This window comes from Phocoena sinus, chromosome 1, assembly GCF_008692025.1.
Source record: "Phocoena sinus isolate mPhoSin1 chromosome 1, mPhoSin1.pri, whole genome shotgun sequence".
NCBI classification, from domain to species: domain Eukaryota; kingdom Metazoa; phylum Chordata; class Mammalia; order Artiodactyla; family Phocoenidae; genus Phocoena; species Phocoena sinus.
In genome coordinates, this window is record NC_045763.1 from 67,086,344 (window position 1) to 67,098,524 (window position 12,181).

General features: G+C 40.8%; 1 protein-coding gene across 8 annotated transcripts in view; it reads left to right on the forward strand.

The window, feature by feature from the left end:
• Positions 1 to 12,181, forward strand: part of ST6GALNAC3 (ST6 N-acetylgalactosaminide alpha-2,6-sialyltransferase 3) — a 595,740-nt gene that overhangs the window by 245,599 nt on the left and 337,960 nt on the right. For all 8 annotated transcript variants that reach the window (XR_004345944.1, XM_032606607.1, XM_032606587.1 and 5 more), the window contains exon 2: positions 7,791 to 7,985. Coding sequence is in view for 7 of the 8 variants with exons in the window: in XM_032606607.1 (XP_032462498.1) it covers positions 7,791 to 7,985 (195 nt within the window). In the remaining variant the exon portion in view is untranslated. The remainder of the gene's footprint in view (positions 1 to 7,790; positions 7,986 to 12,181) is intronic.

A 12,181-nucleotide genomic window follows, 5' to 3' on the forward strand; every position in this document is an offset into this window, starting at 1 on the left:
AGGTCTATCCATCTCATTACAAATAGCTCAATTTCATTTCTTTTTAAGGCTGAGTAATATTCCATTGTGTATATGTGCCACATCTTCTTTATCCATTCATCCGATGATGGGCGCTTAGGTTGTTTCCATGTCCTGGCTATTGTAAATAGAGCTGCAATGAACATTTTGGTACATGACTCTTTTTGAATTTTGGTTTTCTCAGGGTATATGCCAAGTAGTGGGATTGCTGGGTCATATGGTAATTCTATTTGTAGTTTTTTAAGGAACCTCCATACTGTTCTCCACAGTGGCTGAACCAATTCACATTCCCACCAGCAGTGCAAGAGTGTCCCCTTTTCTCCACACCCTCTCCAGCATTTATTGTTTCTAGATTTTTTGATGATGGCCATTCTGACTGGTGTGAGATGATATCTCATTGTAGTTTTGATTTGCATTTCTCTAATGATTAATGATGTTGAGCATTCTTTCATGTGTTTGTTGGCATTCTGTATATCTTCTTTGGAGAAATGTCTATTTAGGTCTTCTGCCCATTTTTGGATGGGGTTGTTTGTTTTTTTGTTATTGAGCTGCATGAGCTGCTTGTAAATTTTGGAGATTAATCCTTTGTCAGTTGCTTCATTTGCAAATGTTTTCTCCCATTCTGAGGGTTGTCTTTTGGTCTTGGTTATGGTTTCCTTTGCTGTGCAAAAGCTTTGAAGTTTCATTAGGTCCCATTTGTTTATTTTTGTTTTTATTTCCATTACTCTAGGAGGTGGGTCAGAAAGGATCTTGCTGTGATTTATGTCATAGAGTGTTCTTCCTATGTTTTCTTCTAAGAGTTTGATAGTTTCTGGCCTTACATTTAGGTCTTTAATCCATTTTGAGCTTATTTTTGTGTATGGTGTTAGGGAGTGTTCTAATCTCATACTTTTACATGTACCTGTCCACTTTTCCCAGCACCATTTATTGAAGAGGCTGTCCTTTCTCCACTGTACATTCCTGCCTCCTTTATCAAAGATAAGGTGTCCATATGTGCGTGGGTTTATCTCTGGGCTTTCTATCCTGTTCCACTGATCTATCTTTCTGTTTTTGTGCCAGTACCATACTGTCTTGATTACTGTTGCTTTGTAATATAGTCTGAAGTCAGGGAGCCTTATTCCTCCAGCTCCTTTTTTCGTTCTCAAGATTGCTTTGGCTATTTGGGGTCTTTTGTGTTTCCATACAAATTGCGAAATTTTTTGTTCTAGTTCTGTGAAAAATGCCAGTGGTAGTTTGATAGGGATTGCATTGAATCTGTAGATTGCTTTGGGTAGTAGAGTCATTTTCACAATGTTGATTCTTCCCATCCAAGAACATGGTATATCTCTCCATCTATTTGTATCATCTTTAATTTCTTTCATCAGTGTCTTATAATTTTCTGCATACAGGTCTTTCGTATCCTTAGGTAGGTTTATTCCTAGATATTTTATTCTTTTTGTTGCAATGGTAAATGGGAGTGTTTTCTTGATTTCACTTTCAGATTTTTCATCATTAGTATATAGGAATGCCAGAGATTTCTGTGCATTAATTTTGTATCCTGCTACTTTACCAAATTCATTGATTAGCTCTAGTAGTTTTCTGGTAGCATCTTTAGGGTTCTCTATGTATAGTATCATGTCATCTGCAAACAGTGACAGCTTTACTTCTTCTTTTCCGATTTGGATTCCTTTTATTTCCTTTTCTTCTCTGATTGCTGTGGCTAAAACTTCCAAAACTATGTTGAATAAGAGTGGTGAGAGTGGGCAACCTTGTCTTGTTCCTGATCTTAGTGGAAATGCTTTCAGTTTTTCACCATTGAGGATGATGTTTGCTGTGGGCTTGTCATATATGGCTTTTATTATGTTTAGGAAAGTTCCCTCTATGCCTACTTTCTGGAGGGTTTTTATCATAAATGGGTGTTGAATTTTGTCGAAAGCTTTCTCTGCATCTATTGAGATGATCATATGGTTTTTCTCCTTCAATTTGTTAATATGGTTTATCACATTGATAGATTTGCGTATATTGAAGAATCCTTGCATTCCTGGAATAAACCCCACTTGATCATGGTGTATGATCCTTTTAATGTGCTGTTGGATTCTGTTTGCTAGTATTTTGTTGAGGATTTTTGCATCTATGTTCATCAGTGATATTGGCCTGTAGTTTTCTTTCTTTGTGACATCCTTGTCTGGTTTTGGTATCAAGGTGATGGTGGCTTCGTAGAAGGAATTTGGGAGTGTTCCTCCCTCTGCTATATTTTGGAAGAGTTTGAGAAGGATAGGTGTTAGCTCTTCTCTAAACGTTTGATAGAATTCACCTGTGAAGCCATCTGGTCCTGGGCTTTTGTTTGTTGGAAGGTTTTTAATCACAGTTTCAATTTCAGTGCTTGTGATTGGTCTGTTCATATTTTCTATTTCTTCCTGATTCAGTCTTGGCAGGTTGTGCATTTCTAAGAATTTGTCCATTTCTTTCAGGTTGTCCATTTTATTGGCATAGAGTTGCTTGTAGTAATCTCTCATGATTTTTTTTATTTCTGCAGTGTCAGTTGTTACTTCTCCTTTTTCATTTCTAATTCTATTGATTTGAGTCTTCTCCCTTTTTTTCTTGATGAGTCTGGCTAGTGGTTTATCTATTTTGTTTATCTTCTCAAAGAACCAGCTTTTAGTTTTATTGATCTTTGCTATTGTTTCCTTCATTTCTTTTTCATTTATTTCTGATCTGATTTTTATGATTTCTTTCCTTCTGCTAGCTTTGGGGTTTTTTTGTTCTTCTTTCTCTAATTGCTTGAGGTGCAAGGTTAGGTTGTTTATTCGAGATGTTTCCTGCTTCTTAAGGTGGGCTTGTATTGCTATAAACTTCCCCCTTAGAACTGCTTTTGCTGCATCCCATAGGTTTTGGGTCGTTGTGTCTCCATTGTCATTTGTTTCTAGGTATTTTTTTATTTCCTCTTTGATTTCTTCAGTGATCACTTCATTATTAAGTAGTGTATTGTTTAGCCTCCATGTGTTTGTATTTTTTACAGATCTTTTCCTGTAATTGATATCTAGTCTCATGGCGTTGTGGTCGGAAAAGATACTTGATACAATTTCAGTTTTCTTAAATTTACCAAGGCTTGATTTGTGACCCAAGATATGATCTATCCTGGAGAATGTTCCATGAGCACTTGAGAAAAATGTGTATTCTGTTGTTTTTGGATGGAGTGTCCTATAAATATCAATTAAGTCCATCTTGTTTAATGTATCATTTAAAGCTTGTGTTTCCTTATTTATTTTCATTTTGGATGATCTGTCCATGGGTGAAAGTGGGGTGTTAAAGTCCCCTACTATGAATGTGTTACTGTTGATCTCCCCTTTTATGGTTGTTAGTATTTGCCTTATGTATTGAGGTGCTCCTATGTTGGGTGCATAAATATTTACAATTGTTATATCTTCTTCTTGGATCGATCCCTTGATCATTATGTAGTGTCCTTCTTTGTCCCTTTTAATAGTCCTTATTTTAAAGTCTATTTTGTCTGATATGAGAATTGCTACTCCAGCTTTCTTTTGGTTTCCATTTGCATGGAATATCTTTTTCCATCCCCTTACTTTCAGTCTGTATGTGTCTCTAGTTCTGAAGTGGGTCTCTTGTAGACAGCATATATAAGGGTCTTGTTTTTGTATCCATTCAGCCAATCTGTGTCTTTTGGTGGGAGCATTTAGTCCATTTACATTTAAGGTAATTATCGATATGTATGTTCCTATTTCCATTTTATATATTGTTTTGGGTTCGCTACTATAGATCATTTCCTTCTCTTGTGTTTCGTGTCTAGAGAAGTTCCTTTAGCATTTGTTGTAAAGCTGGTTTGGTGGTGCTGAACTCTCTCAGCTTTTGCTTGTCTGTAAAGGTTTTAATTTCTCCATCAAATCTGAATGAGATCCTTGCTGGGTAGAGTAGTCTTGGTTGCAGGCTATTCTCCTTCAGCACTTTCAGTATGTCCTGCCACTCCCTTCTGGCTTGTAGGGTTTCTGCTGAGAGATCAGCTGTTAACCTTATGGGGATTCCCTTGTGTGTTATTTGTTGTTTTTCCCTTGCTGCTTTTAATATGCTTTCTTTGTATTTAATTTTTGACAGTTTGATTAATATGTGTCTTGGCGTGTTTCTCCTTGTATTTATCCTGTATGGGACCCTCTGTGCTTCCTGGACTTGATTAACTATTTCCTTTCCCATATTAGGGAAGTTTTCAACTATAATCTCTTCAAATATTTTCTCAGTCCCTTTCTTTTTCTCTTCTTCTTCTGGAACCCCTATAATTCGAATGTTGGTGCGTTTCATGTTGTCCCAGAGGTCTCTGAGACTGTCCTCAGTTCTTTTCATTCTTTTTTCTTTATTCTGCTCTGCAGTAGTTATTTCCACTACTTTATCTTCCAGGTCACTTATCCGTTCTTCTGCCTCAGTTATTCTGCTATTGATCCTATCTAGAGTGATTTTAATTTCATTTATTGCATTGTTCATCGTTGCTTGTTTCATCTTTAGTTCTTGTAGGTCCTTGTTAACTGTTTCTTGCATTTTGTCCATTCTACTTCCAAGATTTCGGATCATCCTTACTATCATTATTCTGAATTCTTTTTCAGGTAGATTGCCTATTTCCTCTTCATTTGTTAGGTCTGGTGGGTTTTTATCTTGCTCCTTCATCTGCTGTGTGTTTTTCTGTCTTCTCATTTTGCTTATCTTACTGTGTTTGGGGTCTCCTTTTTGCAGGCTGCACTTTCGTAGTTCCCGTTGTTTTTGATGTCTGTCTCCAGTGGCTAAGGTTGTTTCAGTGGGTTGTGTAGGCTTCCTGGTGGAGGGGACTAGTGCCTGTGTTGTGCTGGATGAGGCTGGATCTTGTCTCTCTAGTGGGCAGGTTCATGTCTGGTGGTGTGTTTTGGGGTGTCTGTGGCCTTATTATGATTTTAGGCAGCCTCTCTGCTAATGGGTGGGGTTGTGTTCCTGTTTTGCTAGTTGTTTGGCATAGGTTGTCCAGCACTGTGGCTTGCTGGTCGTTGAGTGAAGCTGGGTGCTGGTGTTAAGATGGAGGTCTCTGGGATATTTCTACCGTTTAATATTATGTGGAGCTGGGAGGTCTCTTGTTGACCAGTGTCCTGAAGTTGGCTCTCCTACCTCAGAGGCAGAGCCCTGACTCCTGGCTGGAGCACCAAGAGCCTTTCATCCACACAGCTCAGAATAAAAGGGAGAAAAAGTAGGGAGAATTAGTAGAAGTATGAGTAAAGAAAGAAGGAAAGGAGGAAAGGAAGGAAGGAAGAAAGAAGGAAAGAAAGGAGGGAGGGAGGGAGGGAGGAAGGAAGGAAGGAGGGAAAGAAGGAAAAAGGACAGAAAGAAAGATGATACAGTAAAAATAAAATAAAGTATAATATAGTTATTGAATTAAAAAATATTTAGGAAAAAAAAAAAAAAAGGGACGGATAGAACCTTAGGACAAATGTTGGAAGCAAAGCTATACAGAGAAAATCTTACACAGAAGCATACACATACACCTTCACAAAAAGAGGTAAAGGGGGAAAAATCATAAATCCTGCTCCCTGAGACCACCTCCTCAATTTGGGGTGATTCGTTGTCTAAAGGAGGGAAGGAAGGAAGGAAAGAAAGAAAGAACGAAGGTAAAGTATAATAAAGTTATTACAATTAAACTTAATTATTAAGAAAAAGAATTTTTAAAAAAAAGTCATGGACGGATAGAGCCCTAGGACAAATGGTGGAAGCAAGAGTATACAGACAGGATCTCACACAGAAGCATACACGTACACATTCACAAAAAGAGGAAAAGGGAAAAAAATCATAGATCTCGCTCCTAAATTCCACCTCTTCAATTTGGGATCATTCCTTGTCTATTCAGGTATTCCACAGATGCAGGGTATATCAAGTTGATTGTGGAGCTTTAATCCGCTGCTTCTGTGGCTGCTGGGAGAGATTTCCCTTTCTCTTCTTTGTTCTCACAGCTCACAGGAGCTCAGCTTTGGATTTGGCCCTGCCTCTGCGTGTAGGTCGCTGGAGGGCGTCTGTTTTTTCGCTCAGACAGGACGGGGTTAAAGGAGCCGCTGATTCGGGGCCTCCGGCTCACTCAGGCCGGGGGTTGGGGGATGGGGGTAGGAGGGGCACTACGTGCGGGGCGGGCCTGCGGCTGCAGAGGCAGCGTGACGTTGTGGCAGAGGCCGGCGTGATGTTGCACCAGCCTGAGACCCGCCGTGCGTACTCCCGGGGAAGTTGTCCCTGGATCCCGGGAACCTGGCAGTGGCGGGCTGCACAGGCTCCGCGGAAGAGGGGTGTGGAGAGTGACCTGTGCTCGCACACAGGCCCCTTGGTGGCGGCAGCAGCAGCCTTAGCGTCTCCCGCCCGTCTCTGGGGTTCGCGCTTTTAGCCGCGGCTCGCGCCCGTCTCTGGAGTTCCTTTAAGCAGCGCTCTTAAACCCCTCTCCTCGCGCACCAGGAAACAAAGAGGGAAGAAAAAGTCTCTTGCCTCTTCGGCCGGTGCAGGCTTTTCCCCGAACTCCCTCCCGGCTAGTCGTGGTGCACTAACCCCTTCAGGCTATGTTCAAACCGCCAACCCCAGTCCTCTCCCTGAGCTCCGTCCAAAACCAAAACCGAGCCTCAGCTCGCAGCCCCGCCCGCCCCGGCGGGTGAGCAGACAAGCCACTCGGGCTGGTGAGTGCCGGTCAGCACCGATCGTCTGTGCAGGAATCTCCCCGCTTTGCCCTCCGCACCCGTCGCTGTGCACTACTCCGCGGTCCCGAAACTACCCCCTCTGCCTCCCGCGGTCTCCGCCCGCGGAGGGGCTTCCTAGTGTGTGGAAACTTTTCCTCCTTCACAGCTCCCTCCCACTGGTGCAGGTGCCGTCCTTATTCTTTTGTCTCTGTTTTTTCTTTTTTCTTTTGCCCTACCCAGTTCCGTGGGGAGTTTCTTGCCTTTTGGGAGGTCTGAGGTCTTCTGCCAGCCTTCAGTAGGAGTTCTGTAGGAGTTGTTCCACGTGTGGATGTATTTCTGGTGTATCCGTGGGGAGGAAGGCGATCTCCGCGTCTTACTCTTCCGCCATCTTCAAGGTCCCCCTCTTGTTAGCTTTTTGAATCCTTTGCGTATCGTATAGCACTAAGTTTCCTTCCTGTAGAGGGTGCTAGGTAAAGAAGCGGAATATGATTTGTAAGGAGACTGGGTCTATGAGAATGTGAAAAATCCATTTATTCATTCACTCAGGTGTTTGTTGGGTGCCTACAGTATGTAAGGTACTGTGTTAAGGACCTAGGATACACAGAGCAGTATGGCACAGTACGCCCCAGTTCTCCAGGAACTCAAAATTACATGCAGGAAAAGTCACATAAGGAATTATACCATGAAAAATGCACAACAGTAGAAGTGCCTTCAAAGTATTGGAGTGGCGGGACTTCTTACCTCTATTAGGGTAGATAGGTTGGGGCTGAGGGGATAATGGTGGGGAGGGAATTGAGCAGTTAGGAAAGGCTTCCTGTAGCTGGGAATGTCTGACTTGGGTTTTGAAAACTGCATGGGAGTCACCAAGGAAGGTAGGAAGGTAAGAAGGGATTGGAATGGGATGGAAAGGTAATCCAAGAAATCTGCTGTTTGTTCTCAGAGGCTCAGCACACTAGGGCAGCCTGGTCACCAAATGATTATTTTCTGTCTCCAAGTGAAATATCCTAAATGACAAAGTCCTTTGATCCCTTTGAAAGAGAAAGGGAGAGGAAGCACCTCTCAGAGACTGCTTTTGACTGAAAGTCATTCATTCTTCTTTTCTTTTTGACTGTTTTGTAGAGAAAGTCTGTGATTGCAGTGAGCTTCGTAGCAGCGTTCCTCTTCCTGCTGGTTGTGCGCCTTGTGAATGAAGTGAATTTTCCATTGCTACTAAACTGCTTCGGACAACCTGGTGCAAAATGGATACCATTCTCCTATACATACAGGCGGCCCCTTCGAACTCACTATGGATACATAAATGTGAGGACGCAAGAGGTAAGACCTCAGAAGGTTACATAGGGTTTGAGGGTATCCATGGTAACAGCTTTTCTTTAGGAGCAAGGTGGCTTGCAATCAATGAACTCAATGAACTCATTACTCTCTGCCCCAGTGAGCTTCTTTGGGTCCCTGACATTTTCTGTTTTCTCCTTCTTAGACATTTACTGACACATGTCTAAAGTCTGCTGCCCCTCCTACATCAAATCTTCTGATTCACTGGCTTCATGTGGAGTTGAGGAAGCAATTACATGTTTTCCTGGTGGTTTGTAGCATAACATACATATCTTTCCATTTAGAAACTCTGATCAGCAGTGACCAGCTGGAGAACTGGCTGGCTTTATTTCTTGGAGGTCAACTGGTTGGGGACGGCTCTTTGTAGAACTGCAGAGAAGCATTTATACTCTTTAAAACTCTGTAATCCTTAGACCTGGAGCTAGAAAAGGCCACGCTGATTAAAAAATTCTCAGTGGCTGCAGAGAAAATGGGGTTTAAAGAGTTTCCAAATTTAAAGGGGTTAAAATCATTCAAATCCTATAATCACTGAACCTCTAAATCTTTGTAGCCAATTGATGGTACAGAAGAGGATGGAGGTATATTGACAAGTAGAAAGTATACACTGTGCCAGCACTTTTGCAAGCAAGGATTTGTGTCATGGAGCGAAGTAGAAATAAAATGGACCTCACAAAATGTATGAAGTGTATAGAAGTGATTAATAAAATTGTTTTCACCATTTGTTTCAATGGAGTGGGATGAATGTGAGGTTAATATTCATCGATGCCAAGTCCAAGCCTGTTGGAAGTTGTTGGTGACAAAGGTACAAGTCATTAGTGTGTCTACATCACTGGGAAGAGTTTTGGATCAGGTCCCGTTGAAAGGTCATTTTTGCAAAGATAGGAGAGAGGAGAGTTACCCACAGAATGCTACTCCCATCCCAAGAGTTATTCTTAGCATCAGGGAGGGATGTTGAAAACTGGCTTGGTCCAGACCCTTTTGCAGGCAATTTCACGCCTGAGTCATTGCTTCTGGTTAGTTTGATTCTTTGAAAATTGTTTCTATATCTGCAGGATTTACAAGCTTTTTATTAGACCTTTATAGTTAAAAAAAAACAAGGCACCATTAATAACATAAATTTTTAGGAGCCTTGATGTTTATCCTTTAATTGGCTTTGAATTAATTTTTTTCAAAGTGTCTACTGCTTGAATTTGTTGAGTGTCCTAATAAATTGATTACCTATATAAAAATGTATCTCTTAGAGAATAGTTTGTTTCACTCTTGTCTTTTGCTACTTTTATTTCTGGCTGTCGTTTAATATCCTGTAACTCTACTGGATTGTGTTAATCATTTCACAAGTGCCTGTCATGGGTAGAAAATGAAACATGTGACTGAATTGTCTCACGAATTACTTTCATGAGGGAAATCCCACCAAAAAGAGCCTTTCATTTGTTTAAATGTTAATAGGCTGGATTTTGGAGTGTTAGGGGAAAACTGAGCTAGGGCTGCAGTTATTTAATTAGACATATTAACCAGCCACCTTTGAAATTCTTTTGGTATAATTTTTTTTTTTTTTTTTTTGCGGTACGCGGGCCTCCCACTGTTTTGGCCTCTCCTGTCGCGGAGCACAGGCTCCGGACGCGCAGGCTCAGCGGCCGTGGCTCACGGGCCCAGCCACACCGCGGCATGCGGGATCTTCCCGGACCGGGGCACGAACCCGTGTCCCCTGTATCGGCAGGCGGACTCTCAACCACTGCGCCACCAGGGAATCCCCTGGTATAATTTTTAATACAATGACTTTACTACAGGATATTGATCATTATTTTGATCATGTGGAGGTAATTTCTTGAGAGGGAACATGATTACTGGAAAGAGTTTTTAGACTACAGAGGCACACAGGCATGATTTTGAGTGCCAGTTCTCACACTTACAAAAACAAGGTCAACTAGCAAGTTATTACGAGGATTAAATAGGACAAAGTGCATGAGGTGCCCAGTTCCAAATTGATGTTCAACGAATGAGTTTCTTTTGCTGTCCCAGTACTTACCAGTTATGACATGAAATGCTCAGTGTGAACAACACCAAAGTACCAAAGTCTAGAGTGCCAGACTTCAAAGGATCTGGATTCAGGAAGTAAACATATGAAGGAGTTCCCAATCTCGTTAGAAATCAGAGTTTTGCAAATTAAAACCACGATGAGAAGGAAGAAAACAGCACAAGGAGGTAAATGTACACTAAATGTCAGATTGGCAAAACGTCAAGAAACCAACAATACCAAGTGTCGGTGATGATGTGGAACAATAGAAACTCATATATTAGCGGGGGGAACAAGCGCTTTGGAAAAACAGCTTCCCATTATCGATTAAAGCTGAAGATCTGCGTACCCTATGTCCCAGCATTTCCAGTCATCCGTATATTCACTAGAGACATGCATGAGCACATGCAGTGGGAGGCGTGGATGACGTGTGCAGCAGCATTATTCATAACAGCTAGAACCTGGAAGCAGCCACATGTCTCTCAGTAGGAGAATGGTTAAAATTGTGCTACATACACTGGAATACCACACATCGTTGGAAACGAGGAAATGGCAGCCATATGTGATAATACGTATGAATCTTAGACAAACATAATTTTGAGCAAAAGATGCAAAAAATGAGAGAATACAAACAGTGTGATTCCATTTATAGATCACAGGAAGAGACAAAACTAAACGATGTTGTTTAGGGAAATGTATAGGAGGTAGAACTAAAAAGGAAAAAAAAAAAGAGCAAGGGAATTAGATATCACGTAAGTGAGAAGAGCAGTTACCTCTGAGAGAAATGTGTGGTTTGTGATTAGTGCGAGTTTCTGAGATATCAGCAACATTCTATCTCTTGATCCAGCTGGAAGTTACATGGGGGTTCACATTCTGAATATTTATTAAATATGCATTCATGTTGTATGCACTTTTCTCTGTCTATTTTATAATAAAAGATTAAAAATACATTCTGAGCCCATGTAGGATATTTATTGACTGGAATCACACAAAGCGTTTTCATCTACTTTAACAGCAAGAAATATTTAACTAAAAAAAGCAATGGGATAGTAACCTATCTAAAATAAACTAAAAATATTTGAAATAGGCAATTTCATTTCATGTAAAAACTAGCAGATATACAGCTAACTTATTCCTCTAGTCTATGCATGATAGAAAGGGAGGCCCCAGGCTGTGACATTAGTACAGGTAATAAGCAGAAAATTTTGCATGGAAGTTGAAAAAAAATGTATAACACTCCAAAAGAATGACAGATTTTCCTCCAAACTCAGATAGTTCTAGGCTAAATTGGGAGGAAAACAAATTCTGGTGACCCTTGTTGATTTCATCTTTCCTTCTCAAAATTCTACCCTTCCCACCCCCATGCCTGTGCTCTACTCTTAGCCCAAATTCTCTGTGCATTAGTCCTCACCAAATAATGGCTTCAAGCGCAGGCCTTGCCAGAGATGATTGTATTAGACTATTAGACTCAGAACGAAAAATCTTCAAGAGCCAAAGTAATATAGCAAAAATGATAAGTGGTGGGTTTGATGTTCTGGGGCAAATAGCTATAATAGTGGCCCTCAAATTTTGCTTCAAAGATAACTACACACTCCTGTGTGCCTATTCACTCTATTCTAATCCAGAGAAGGGTCAATAGCTATGGCTGAGCCGAGTCAAGTAGTAACCAAGATAATCTATTTATTTGAAAATCTTGGTCCTTGAGGGTTTTTCAGAAATTTCTCAGAAGAAAGCGCATGCTTTCTAGAAACCACCAGAAGTCCAAGAATTTTTTTAAACACATAGACATGCCAGCAATGACTTCCAGACTTAGAGCATCTGCAAACATGATCATTGTTGATGATGGTTTTATGGCCCAGTGCTTTAGCTGGATCAGACATTGCTGCCACTAGACAAAAATTTTATGAGCGGAAATGTTTACAAGAAAGAATGTCTCTCCACTACTGTCTAAAAAAAGATGGGGCGTGGGAGTGGCAGGATTAGGTTGAAGATTTCGCGGACACTGGAGAGCTGAGTTGCTTGGGAGCAAAATTTGCTTCTCTTGTTATCTTTAAAAACACACCATTGTAAAGCAATTATACTCCAATAAAGATGTTAAAAAAAAAAGAAATAGTAAGTGAAAAATAAAAAAAATTTAAAAAATAATAAAATAAAAAACCAAAGATGA